Below are 13,102 nucleotides of genomic sequence, written 5' to 3' on the forward strand. Positions count from 1 at the left end.
GGTGCTGCCTCTTAGACTTTACTTAGCTCGTACATTCACAATCGGCAGAGACGTTGCCAAACAAAAATCAGCAATCTGACATTGGCCAACTTTGGAGAGCAGCGTTCCCTTTGGATAAGCCATTGGTGACAAATGCAGTCTCAATAATCAATCCCTCGGCCCTCTCTGTGTGCTATGAAGAAGGATCATTGCCCGAAACGTCAGCTATTATATAATTCTTCTTAAAGCAGTGTTACTGATGTTGACTTAATTGGTGATGTCGTCATCAAACGGTAAAAAAAATTCGCGGTGGTGTTGACGCCGAGCTCACGTTGAGGAAAAGGAGCGGCCCTGAGAAGGGCGCCTAGGACTCGTTACCCCGTGACGCGGCGCGGCGTCGCGCTCTCTCTCACGTTCACTCGTCGAGCAGCTTCGACAGCTCGTCGACGGCGGCCTCCTCCGGCGAGTGGGGTCGCCGTGCCACCGGCGCGGGCCCCTCCGGCCTCGACTCGCGCCCGTCCACAAACGAGAGCGTCTCCCGCACGCTGCCCTGGTCCAGGTGCCGCGGGCTCAGCGTCTTGTCCACGGCGTGCTTGGCGGCCCACGCGTGCAGCGTGCTGTACAGGGGCTCGCCGTCGAGCAGCTGGTAAGCGTACAGGCCCGACACGATGTCCCAGTCGGCCTTCTTGGGCAGGGGATAGCCCTCCTCCTCTGCTGGCGCCGGGGCACAAGGAGGAGGCGGTGGGGCGTCGCTCTGCCCGGACGCGGCATCGGGGGCACTGGCTGGGGTGGCGGCACTGGCTGGGGTGGCGGCAGCGGGCGGTGGCGGGTGTGACGGACCGAAGAAGATGGAGACGTTCGTCTCGGCGAGGTCATGGGCTCGCTCCTTCGCCCGCCGGTCAAACTCCTTGTGCTCTATCTGAGCAGAGAAATACAAAACTATTCAAGAGTGCAGAGCTCTCCGCCGTGTTTTCGGGACGTGCCGCGTGTTGTTCTGCGCGATTTGTCGAAGATTCCGCTGCACAGTTACCTAAATTACGTTCACGTGAAGAACGCCACAATTTGTCGTGGCAAATGCTTTGGTGCAGGCACACTACAGCTCACACAAAGATAAAGACAAAGATCCCCCGTATAGCCTTAACAGACTGTAGGGGCAAGTGCTGTTAGCGAGCACCTATGAAGGCCGGAACGGTACACGAGGGGGTGGGTGGCCAGCACCACGCCCGACCGCCTTTGTCTCCCCAGTGGCGATGTTTACACACCGCACCCGGTACTCATTTAAGGCTGAGTCGACCTAGGGGAGGCCCAGGACCGGTTCAGATAATCGTCACTGGTGTTAGCCGTGAGCGGAAATCGAACCCGGGTCGCCAGGTTCATAGCGCAGCGCGCTAACCGCTACACCACTGCTCCCCACTCCAACACACACGTGCACAGGAGCCACCTAACCGCTGCACCACCGCTCCCCACTCCAGCTCACACACACACACGTGCACAGGAGCCACCTAACCGCTGCACCACCGCTCCCCACTCCAGCTCACACACACGTGCACAGGAGCCACCTAACCGCTGCACCACCGCTCCCCACTCCAGCTCACACACACACACGTGCACAAGAGCCACCTAACCGCTGCACCACCGCTCCCCACTCCAGCTCACACACACACGTGCACAGGAGCCACATAACCGCTGCACCACCGCTCCCCACTCCAGCTCACACACACACGTGCACAGGAGCCACCTAACTGCTGCACCACCGCTCCCCACTCCAGCTCACACGTGCACAGGAGCCACCTAACCGCTGCACCACCGCTCCCCACTCCAGCTCACAAACACACACACACGTGCACAGGAGCCACCTAACCGCTACACCACCGCTCCCCACTCCAGCTCACACACACACACGTGCACAGGAGCCACCTAACCGTTGCACCACCGCTCCCCACTCCAGCTCACACACACACGTGCACAGGAGCCACCTAACTGCTGCACCACCGCTCCCCACTCCAGCTCACACGTGCACAGGAGCCACCTAACCGCTGCACCACCGCTCCCCACTCCAGCTCACACACACACACACGTGCACAGGAGCCACCTAACCGCTGCACCACCGCTCCCCACTCCAGCTCACACACACGTGCACAGGAGCCACCTAACCGCTGCACCACCGCTCCCCACTCCAGCTGACACACACACACGTGCACAGGAGCCACCTAACCGCTGCACCACCGCTCCCCACTCCAGCTCACACACACACGTGCACAGGAGCCACATAACCGCTGCACCACCGCTCCCCACTCCAGCTCACACACACACACGTGCACAAGAGCCACCTAACCGCTGCACCACCGCTCCCCACTCCAGCTCACACACACACGTGCACAGGAGCCACATAACCGCTGCACCACCGCTCCCCACTCCAGCTCACACACACACGTGCACAGGAGCCACCTAACTGCTGCACCACCGCTCCCCACTCCAGCTCACACGTGCACAGGAGCCACCTAACCGCTGCACCACCGCTCCCCACTCCAGCTCACAAACACACACACACGTGCACAGGAGCCACCTAACCGCTACACCACCGCTCCCCACTCCAGCTCACACACACACACGTGCACAGGAGCCACCTAACCGTTGCACCACCGCTCCCCACTCCAGCTCACACACACACGTGCACAGGAGCCACCTAACTGCTGCACCACCGCTCCCCACTCCAGCTCACACGTGCACAGGAGCCACCTAACCGCTGCACCACCGCTCCCCACTCCAGCTCACACACACACACACGTGCACAGGAGCCACCTAACCGCTGCACCACCGCTCCCCACTCCAGCTCACACACACGTGCACAGGAGCCACATAACCGCTGCACCACCGCTCCCCACTCCAGCTGACACACACACGTGCACAGGAGCCACCTAACTGCTGCACCACCGCTCCCCACTCCAGCTCACACACACGTGCACAGGAGCCACATAACCGCTGCACCACCGCTCCCCACTCCAGCTCACACACACACGTGCACAGGAGCCACCTAACTGCTGCACCACCGCTCCCCACTCCAGCTCACACGTGCACAGGAGCCACCTAACCGCTGCACCACCGCTCCCCACTCCAGCTCACACACACACGTGCACAGGAGCCACCTAACCGCTGCACCACCGCTCCCCACTCCAGCTCACACACACGTGCACAGGAGCCACATAACCGCTGCACCACCGCTCCCCACTCCAGCTCACACACACACGTGCACAGGAGCCACCTAACTGCTGCACCACCGCTCCCCACTCCAGCTCACACGTGCACAGGAGCCACCTAACCGCTGCACCACCGCTCCCCACTCCAGCTCACACACACACACACGTGCACAGGAGCCACCTAACCGCTGCACCACCGCTCCCCACTCCAGCTCACACACACACGTGCACAGGAGCCACATAACCGCTGCACCACCGCTCCCCACTCCAGCTCACACACACACGTGCACAGGAGCCACCTAACTGCTGCACCACCGCTCCCCACTCCAGCTCACACGTGCACAGGAGCCACCTAACCGCTGCACCACCGCTCCCCACTCCAGCTCACACACACACACGTGCACAGGAGCCACCTAACCGCTGCACCACCGCTCCCCACTCCAGCTCACACGTGCACAGGAGCCACCTAACCGCTGCACCACCGCTCCCCACTCCAGCTCACACACACGTGCACAGGAGCCACCTAACCGCTGCACCACCGCTCCCCACTCCAGCTGACACACACACGTGCACAGGAGCCACCTAACCGCTGCACCACCGCTCCCCACTCCAGCTCACACACACACGTGCACAGGAGCCACATAACCGCTGCACCACCGCTCCCCACTCCAGCTCACACACACACGTGCACAGGAGCCACCTAACTGCTGCACCACCGCTCCCCACTCCAGCTCACACGTGCACAGGAGCCACCTAACCGCTGCACCACCGCTCCCCACTCCAGCTCACACACACACACGTGCACAGGAGCCACCTAACCGCTGCACCACCGCTCCCCACTCCAGCTCACACGTGCACAGGAGCCACCTAACCGCTGCACCACCGCTCCCCACTCCAGCTCACACACACACACGTGCACAGGAGCCACCTAACCGCTGCACCACCGCTCCCCACTCCAGCTCACACACACACACGTGCACAGGAGCCACCTAACTGCTGCACCACCGCTCCCCACTCCAGCTCACACGTGCACAGGAGCCACCTAACCGCTGCACAACCGCTCCCCACTCCAGCTCACACACACACACACACACGTGCACAGGAGCCACCTAACCGCTGCACCACCGCTCCCCACTCCAGCTCAAACACACACACGTGCACAGGAGCCACCTAACCGCTGCACCACCGCCCCCCACTCCAGCTCACACACACGTGCACAGGAGCCACCTAACCGCTGCACCACCGCTCCCCACTCCAGCTCACACACACACGTGCACAGGAGCCACCTAACCGCTGCACCACCGCTCCCCACTCCAGCTCACACACACACGTGCACAGGAGCCACCGTGGTTGAAGAAAATGCTTCTGCAGTAACTGAGGACTGAATATGCAATGTTAGACACGGTGCTGGACAACGGGCAGTACAACCCGATAACACATCAGTGACAGATACAGCAGCACCACCACGAAAAACAGAAACTCCAAGTGTGTCGTCTCCGCTCAAAGGAGCAGTGGTGCAGCGTTGCTCTCTTTCATTCGTTGGCCCTGAACCAGCGGAGGAAATTCCACATTACCGTGGCAGTGGCCAGTCTCTCTGTGGGATGACCAACTATTTATACCCCCCCCACACCACCCCCACCGTTAATCCGCACTGATTAGCGTGAAGTATGGTCAAATAATCCCCCGCCACCGTTATGGTGTGAAGAGGCTTTTCACCAGCACCTCGGGATTGGCACGGTTGACTACGTACGGTGCGAAAGAAGTTCAACACACGTACACACCGCGGAGTGACAACGGAGCTGTACAAGTAAACGTACAATCAAGCAACAGATACATTACATCATTCCTCTGGGTGTAGTTACAAAAATAGTAGCATATTTACGTGAAGCCAACAGGTTAGAATAATAAATACGAATGTAATTGTACATTGCGTCATTCGTGCTAATTGCATCCTGCAACGTTATACGTTAGGCCACATCCTATGTACAGTTACGACCAAGCAAATTAAAACTCTCAGAAAATAATAAACAAATAAAGAAATGTCACCAAAACCAAATGGCACAGAACAAGAAAAGTTATCACAACACAACATTTTGTCCGTTAAGAACGCACCCCAGACCGCTATCCCAACTTCATGCGATGGTTCTAGATTTGAAGCTTTCGTGACTGCAAGGATTCATATTCTTAGTTTTTTTCGGTAAAGTCACGTAGGTAAAAAATTAAAATTAATAAAAGTAAAATAAAAATCACGACGTTTCGGAGGCAACACAAGCGTCCGTCTTCAGGTGGAACCGTCACAGCACGATAGCTGTATCAAGTGAGAGAAATACTGTTTTCTTGGAATCTCTCTTACTTGATACAGCTATCGTGCTGTGACGGTTCCACCTGAAGACGGAATCTTGTGTTGCCTCCGAAACGTCGTGATTTTTATTTTATTTTTATTTTACTTTTATTAATTTTTATTTTTTTTTACCTACGTGACTTTACCGAAAAAACCTAAGAATATTCATGCGATGGGTTCCTGCCATCAGTGTCGAATTTGCCCCGACTGCATGGGCAGGGACGAGATCGGAGTAGAGACCCCCCCCCCTGACGCTCATTTGAATCTAAAGACGCTGACCACAGGCAGAACAGTACAACAGTCGAGCGCTCAGTCGTAATATCCCCACCTCGGTTGACTTAACCCATCATTCCCCAGGGTGTATAAAATCAGTATCAGCTGGCGAGATTGCATCGTTTGGTGCAGGAATGCAAACATTGGCTGCCATGTGAATTGAATTATCCATGACATATGCCTGTGGCATTCGAACCATTGACTCGGCACTGTCAAGGGAGATGAATGAAATGAAATGAGGTGGATGGAATGGAGACGGCAAAGTGTCGCTGCTTGCATATTCGGGACCCCGGTGGAAAGCGGCGGGTGTGGCGTTGCCTGCCACGCCACGTACCTCAATGTAAGATCGCCAGAAGCGCAGCTGGTGGTAGCTGACGGGGGACACCCAGTGAGCGAAGCACATGAACATCATTCCCAGGAGCCCCGCCGAGCCCAGTACGGTCCACCCGAGCAGCTAGCGCGCACACGCAACACACACGCAACACGCGCGCAAGTCAACAACCATCGACTTGCTGTTACGGGTCAGAGGCAGCCGCCAGCGGTGAAAGTGAAATATGATTTGGCGATGCTGCTGTGTAGGCAGTGGTGCACACGCCCAATTAACAACAACCCTCAGCGCATTCGTCAACAGCGCTGCACGTGCCAGATGATGATGAAGGGCCACTGCCAGTGCCGGGTTAAGCTCGTGCGGGGCCTGTAGCATATGTTATAAAGAGGCCCTAAATAAATAAATAAAACACGTAAATATTAAAAGTGTTTTTTAACTTGCATAGTAAAGTAATTGTATTTGTTCATTTGCTATACAGCCAGATATGACAAATCGCTAACCTTAAACACCCAGTCGTTCATAAAAGTTGAAGGCAGTATAGTACTATAGTCATAGAGCAAGTGCAGAATCACTGAACCGGAATTGATAGCTTGAAAGCATTTAGCGCGGGGCCCTTGAAAGTGCGGGGCCCGTAGCTACTACACATGTAGCTACTACACGTGTGGTAGCTACTGCACGTGGTGTAGCTACTTCACATGTAGCAGCTACTACATGTGTAGCAGCTACTACACGCGTAGCTACTACACGTGTAGCTACTACACGTGTAGCTACTTTTGCTACTACGATAATCCGGCACTGGCCACTGCCCAAAATATCACCTCGATTTTCCTTTTGAGGCGATGTTTATTGATGCAAGTGTCGATGTTTTGTTTGTTATTATTAAAATATCGGTGAGACTGCACGTTGAAACTTGTGTTTGTGTTGAACTATTGTTGATAAAGATGATGCACTCCCAGAAGGATGTGTAAAAAATATCCTTTATGTGGAGAGGGACACGTGAGGTAGACAGTCTGCTTATTATTGTTTTGCTGCTGGATTATCAGATGTTATTGGCAAGAGTAGTCCATATAAAATATGTGACCCCGTTCGGTGCGAAAATGCATCGCGAAAATGATCTCGCCTTGAATGTTTCGTGTAAATAATAATGTTGTTATTTTTGCTCTTGTAAGTTCGCAATCCTGCGATGTTACTGTAACTGCCACCACGACCACTCGTCGTGAGCTGTGGGTCGTCCATCTCAGAGAGCTGTGTGTGTGTGTGTTGAACTTCTTTCGCACCGTACGTAGCCCACCGTGCTAATCGGATGTGCGATTATCACGATGGGCTACTTTAGCTCAATTGGGCCCTAACCAGCTGAAATAAAATCTCGAGTCGACGAATCTCCATGCAACTCTGGCTCTCTATGAAACTCTGCAACTGCAATGACCTGCCACTGCTGCCTCTGCCGTCAGTTTGGTGGCTTGTGGTCGTCTTTGTGCCAGAGTTTGCTGAGCCGAATGGGGCCTCCGTACCAGCTGACATAATCCAGTTGTCGAGTCCCAATGCCAAGTGTTTAAAGTATCTCCCTGGAGAAGAAGCCAAAATCAAAACGCTGCCAAACCCAATTTTTCTCCTCCCCCCCCCGGCAGCCCGACGGGCACCGTCGGTCGCTAAAGGGGCCGTCCATAAATGACGTCACGTACCTTGGGGGGGGGGGTCAGACATTTGTAACGAGGGGGGGGGGTTTGAAAAATGTGACGTCACATCAAAATGCGCATCTTTAAATTAATATAGACAACACGTTCTACTTAATTAAATTGACGTTTTAATAAATGTCCTACAACATCGGAGTGCAGCGCCACATTAAATACGCTCTACAATGACAATAGTTTAAAGCGATTTGAAGCATGTTTTATTTTTTTTCGGGGGGGGGGCAGAGCTTTGTGACGTCATATTCGAAGGTGTGGGGGGGGGGGGTCTGACTTTCTGTGACGCCGTGTGACGAAGTCGGCGGCGGCGGGGGGGGTCAAAAGTCCAAAATCCTACAAAATCACGTGACGTCATTTATGGACGGCCCCTAAGCGCGTGGCACGCGCCGACCACCAGCCCGTCACTGTCACCGACACCGCACCGCACGTCACCTGCGACTCGGTGGAGAGGTGCCGCAGGATGTCGTTGCGCACGTGCAACAGGGCGGGTGGCAGCGACGCGTTTGCGAGGCAGGGCAGCCGCGCCAGCAGCTCGCGCGTGCGCGCCGCGGGGGGCAACGCGTAGGGGCTCGTGTCTACACGCTCGCTCTCCGCGCACACGTAGTACGAGCCGTTGAGGAGCGCCACCGCGATCCAGCTGATGGGCGCCACCAAGGCACGGCCCGACACGGACACCACCACCTGCGACAGCTTGAAGGCCAGGCCGGGACCAGAGCCGTGGCGCCTGCGTGCGGAGCGGGCGGATAGAAGTTGTTGTTCAAGGTCATTTATTAGGTGTGGCCCTGTGAGCCATTCGGCTCTTGAATCGGGTGCAAACGCAACAAACAAAAAACTAAAACATGAACAAAAAAACAGCTTAAAGTGTATATGTGACTGAGTGCAAACGGAAAATCCAAGAAAAGACAGCAACATATTGCAGAAACATGATTCCTTGCAAAAGGTATCAGTTTTGTTGCCAGAATAAAGGGGAAAACCCATATTAGTATATTTTGGTACTGGCAATGGAGGCCTCATGAAGAACAAATATTTGTTTGAGTTTTTTTTGTTAACAAAGTTTGAATAAGTAAATTCACGTATTTTAAGACGCACATATGATCCTTGGTGAGTTCATTATATTAAAGAATGGTTAGAAATCTGAGGAAATGCTCTTAACTTAAAAAAAATAGCAAGATCAACATTAAATTGGGGCTCTCCAGTATTGGAGGGTGAAAATGTGTAACTTTATGATTCTGATCATTTAGCTCTTGAAGTAAGCATCTGAAGGTTTTTAACAGTGCCAAGTCAACATTTTACCTAGTTTTTACATTAAAACCCCACATTTGTTTACTTTTGGCCCCTTAAAATGTCCTCATCCACACGATTCCTCTTGTACATTTAACATTTCAAGGAGATAGTGGATGCTAGGTGACCTAGAGGTCAGAGCGCTGAGCTGATGCCGCTGAGAGCGTGAGGTTCAAATGGTTTGAGACGTCCCACGACTTAATTGCGCCGATGGTTTCCACCCGGTCACCGATGGCTGCATTAAAAAGGGCACATTAATATACTGTATTTTTTGTTAAATCAGGAAGTTCTTAGTTGTTATAACGGGAACTTGATCCCTTTTTGTTTGTTTATGCTCCCGCAGCGGTCGCTGCATCGCACACGAGCTGATGTAACCGCAGTGACCAGGCACAAACCCTCGGCTGTATCGGAGCAAGCCGTCAAACATGCACTGTTTGCAATTTCAGCATTGTTCAAAAAGCACCCAACCTCTTAGGCGTGTAGACGTGTGCACAGCTGATAGTTGATTGAAACAACTAGACCCATAACTCCTCACCCCGCACTTTCAAGGACCCCGCGCTAAATGCTTTCAAGCTATCAATTCTGATTCAGTGATTCTGCACTTTCTCTATTACTATAGTACTATACTGCCTTCAATTGTTATGGACGACTGGGTGTTTAAGGTTAGCGATTTGTCGTATTATCTGGCTGTATAGCAAATGAAAAAATACAATTACTTTCATGTGCAAGTTAAAAAAAATTGTGTTTTAATATTTGTGTTGTTATTAATTAGGGCCCCTTTATAACATGCTACAGGCCCCGCACTAGCTTAATCCGGCACTGAACTGATGCAGTAGCATCTTCTTGGTTCTTTCGGTAAAGTCACGTAGAAGGGAAGTAATAAAATAATAAAAATAAAACATAATAAAATAAAATCATTCTCACGACGTTTCGGCTACAACACATGACTTTACCGAAAGAACCAAGAAGATGAATCCCTGCATTCACGAAAGCTTTACATCGATGCATCTTCTTGGTTAAATCGATGCATCTTCTTGGTTCTTTCGGTAAAGTCATGTGTTGTAGCCGAAACATCGTTTCGTTTTGTTGTAGCCGAAACATCGTTTCGGCTACAACACATGACTTTACCGAAAGAACCAAGAAGATGAATCCCTGCATTCACGAAAGCTTTAAATCGATGCAGTAGCACTTGTGCAAAATGTGACAAGTGCCGACGCGCACACTTGTGATCACACGTGCGTGTGAGTGCTACAAAGACAAAGATCTCGCCCTATATAGCATCAAGAGACTTGGGGAAAATGCTGTTAGCAAGCGGCACACACGTGAAGGCCGGCCCGGTAGATGAGTGTGTGCGTGGCCAGCACCACAGCCGATGCACGCACACACACACAGACGCGCGCATGCGTAAGGATTCTGGTACCTGTGAGCTCCTATGAAGACGAAAAGCACGTATTGAGCTGTGTGTGCGCGCTTGTATGTGGGTGTATGTCAGTGGGTAGCGGTAGTGAAGTGGTTAGCGCACTAAATTTCACACCTGGCGACCCGAAGTCTATTCCCGCTCACGACAAATAACAGTGACGAATATTTTAACCGGTTCTGGGTCTCCCCTAGGTCGACTTAACCTAAAACAGAGTACATTATGCGATCTGTGTACATTGCCACTGGGGAGACAAAGGCAGCCAAGCGTAGTGCTGAACATTCACCACCTCATGTGCCGTGCCAGCCTTCATAGGTGCTACTTTGCAAACAGCACTTGCCCCAACAGTCTGTTACAGGCTACACGGGGGGTCTTTGTCTTTGGTGTTCGAGGGTACAAACTAGGGCTGACCGATTTGGGGGAAATATCGAATTGTGATTTTTCTGACAGATATTGCGATTTGATTTGCGAATAAGTTTTTTAAAGTTCAATATTCACTGTGTAATAGATTTAAAACACGTGATGGAGCATTACCACGTGATACCATCAAAATATGAACTGCTATTATTCTAATGCAAGAATGAAAATGTAAAAGATCTGAATTGCTTCCAACATGTATTTATTAAAACATTTTAATTGAAATAAAACAATCAAGTTTTATTTCAATTAATAAATAAAGTTATAATCATGAATAAATACAACAATTCCAATCAGAAAGTAATAAAACTTTTCAAATCGCAGCCTTTGCGATTTGCTAATCGCATTCTTAAAAATTCCGATTTCGATTTAAAATCGATTAATCGTTCAGCCCTAGTCCAAACGTGCGTGCTAAATGTGCCCTAAGTGAGTGTGTGTGTGTTGTGATGGGGAGGAGAAGAAGTGGTGGCGGTGGTGGTGGGAGATGCCATCCCTACCTACCGAGACACGCAGCAGCCCGTGACGAGCTTCCACACGCGGGGCCCCGATGCCCAAGAGGCCAAAAGCAGCAGCAGCGCCGGCACTCCGATGGAGACGGCCGCGTATGCGGAATTGCGCCCTGGCAGGCACGGACAGCGGAAGGAGAGCGCCTGGAAGATTTGCTGCGCAGCGGCGGCGAGCAAAGCCACCAGCAGCCGCTGCAGAGTTGCAGAGTGGCCGCTCATGTATCTGACGAGCTCTGAAAACATCGCCGTGGCAAATGTCTTCTCCGCCCTCTTCTTGTCTGTCTGTTCTCTCTCTCTCTCTATCTCTCGTCCCCTTGTCTCACGGAACAATTTCTTCCTCGAGGTCTTTGAGTCTTTTCTCGACCTATCTGCGTCTCTGTCACTTTCGTTGAAACTTTTCTGTGCACACCTATTTCGACGGCCCTCTCGACGCAGAGAGCGTTTCTTTTTCTTTTCTTTCCCAAACTGCGTCTCTCATTTGAATACCCGTGTCGGCGATGCTATTCTATTGCGCGTCTCTCCCTCTCTCTGTCAGCGCTTAACGATGTCCTCTGGGTTACTTCTCTTTCTTACCCCCCCCACCACTCTGATGCCGTCTGGCTCCTCCTACACATTTTGCCAACCGTGCCCTTCCTGCAAGTGGTTTTTGCGGACAACTTTATGTGGTGGCGGCGTGTCGTCTGGAAAGGCTGATAAAACAAAATGCCCACAACCCTGACGCAGGGAAATGTTTGTAAAAAAAAATGTTCACAGGTGGTGATCGTCAGCATGCGCAGGCAGGTAAAATGCACCGCGTGTGTGTGTGTGTTATTACCCGTGTGTAGATTTGCGTCCTGCATTTATGGTCTTAGCACGTACTGCATTTATGATCTTAGCACGTACTGCATTTATATACATGACTGAACAACAAAAAATCACGCTACATTTGAAACTGCACTTGAACTTTGCCTAAATTCAGACTCTTCAATGTTTGTATTGGGATGATTCGCCCGTCTAATTCTCTGGGTTGCCACGCTTCCCCGGAATACTCTATACTTTCTGTGATTCGGATCTGGTGGACCCGTACAATTAATAATTGTACGGGGTAATTCAAGAATAATCTTTCACAGTTGGATCGTGGCACTGCTATGCATGACCGACTCTAATTTCAAATAATGTCCCATAATATTTAAACTTCCTCTGCAGAAGGAGCGTATACAGTATAAAATTTACTGGAAGTATTAACCAGGGCGGCCACTGATATTGAACCAAAACCCTCTGCAAACGCGCTACCGATCGGCCGTGGCACGTAACGTCACGATGCCATAATACCTTCTGAGGGCATGATGCCAAATATTCTCGACAGTAGAGCGGTGGGATAGTGCTGCCCCCCCCCCCCTTACTGTGTAGTTCAAAGGTCACATGGGAGGATTTGAGGGGGAGCTCTGTGATATCTGCTTTCCAGGATTGTTCTCGAGACACTCCACCGCACCTCTGTCCATTAATTGCCACAAGTTTAAATTAACACACACAGAGAGAAATGTGTGTGTGATAATTTGGGCCCAAAAACGGCAGAGGCCCATTTTTTTGACGATTTTTGACCCCCAAAAATTGGTAATGTACGTACATAATGTGCATTATGTTAATTAACTGTGAATAACTCAACTAATGATAGACATCCATTGTAATGTGTACG

The 13,102-nt window shown here is 51.7% G+C and overlaps 1 protein-coding gene across 1 annotated transcript; it reads right to left on the minus strand.

Annotated features, from left to right (window-relative positions):
• Positions 1–394: 394 nt before the first annotated feature.
• Positions 395–11,976, minus strand: LOC144946046 (calcium homeostasis modulator protein 2-like). The gene is made up of 4 exons (XM_078874784.1): positions 11,423–11,976; positions 8,239–8,530; positions 6,125–6,244; positions 395–898 (listed from the first exon to the last, which is right to left on the minus strand). The coding sequence occupies exons 1-4, from the start codon at positions 11,668–11,670 to the stop codon at positions 395–397; spliced, it is 1,164 nt and encodes a 387-aa protein (XP_078730910.1). The 5' UTR covers positions 11,671–11,976.
• Between the last annotated feature and the right edge of the window lie 1,126 nt (positions 11,977–13,102).

The sequence above is a fragment of the Lampetra fluviatilis genome, chromosome 39 (assembly GCF_964198595.1).
Source record: "Lampetra fluviatilis chromosome 39, kcLamFluv1.1, whole genome shotgun sequence".
NCBI lineage: Eukaryota > Metazoa > Chordata > Hyperoartia > Petromyzontiformes > Petromyzontidae > Lampetra > Lampetra fluviatilis.

What these genes read in the sequence shown, in the direction of transcription:
- LOC144946046 (XM_078874784.1), bottom strand. Translation starts at nt 11,670, where the DNA reads ATGTTTTCAGAGCTCGTCAGATACATGAGCGGCCACTCTGCAACTCTG. An exon ending in ACCTCTCCACCGAGTCGCAG is followed by an intron (nt 6,245 to 8,238) that starts GTGACGTGCGGT and finishes TGTGCGCGCTAG; the next exon opens with CTGCTCGGGTGGACCGTACT. An exon ending in TCTGGCGATCTTACATTGAG is followed by an intron (nt 899 to 6,124) that starts GTACGTGGCGTG and finishes TTCTCTGCTCAG; the next exon opens with ATAGAGCACAAGGAGTTTGA.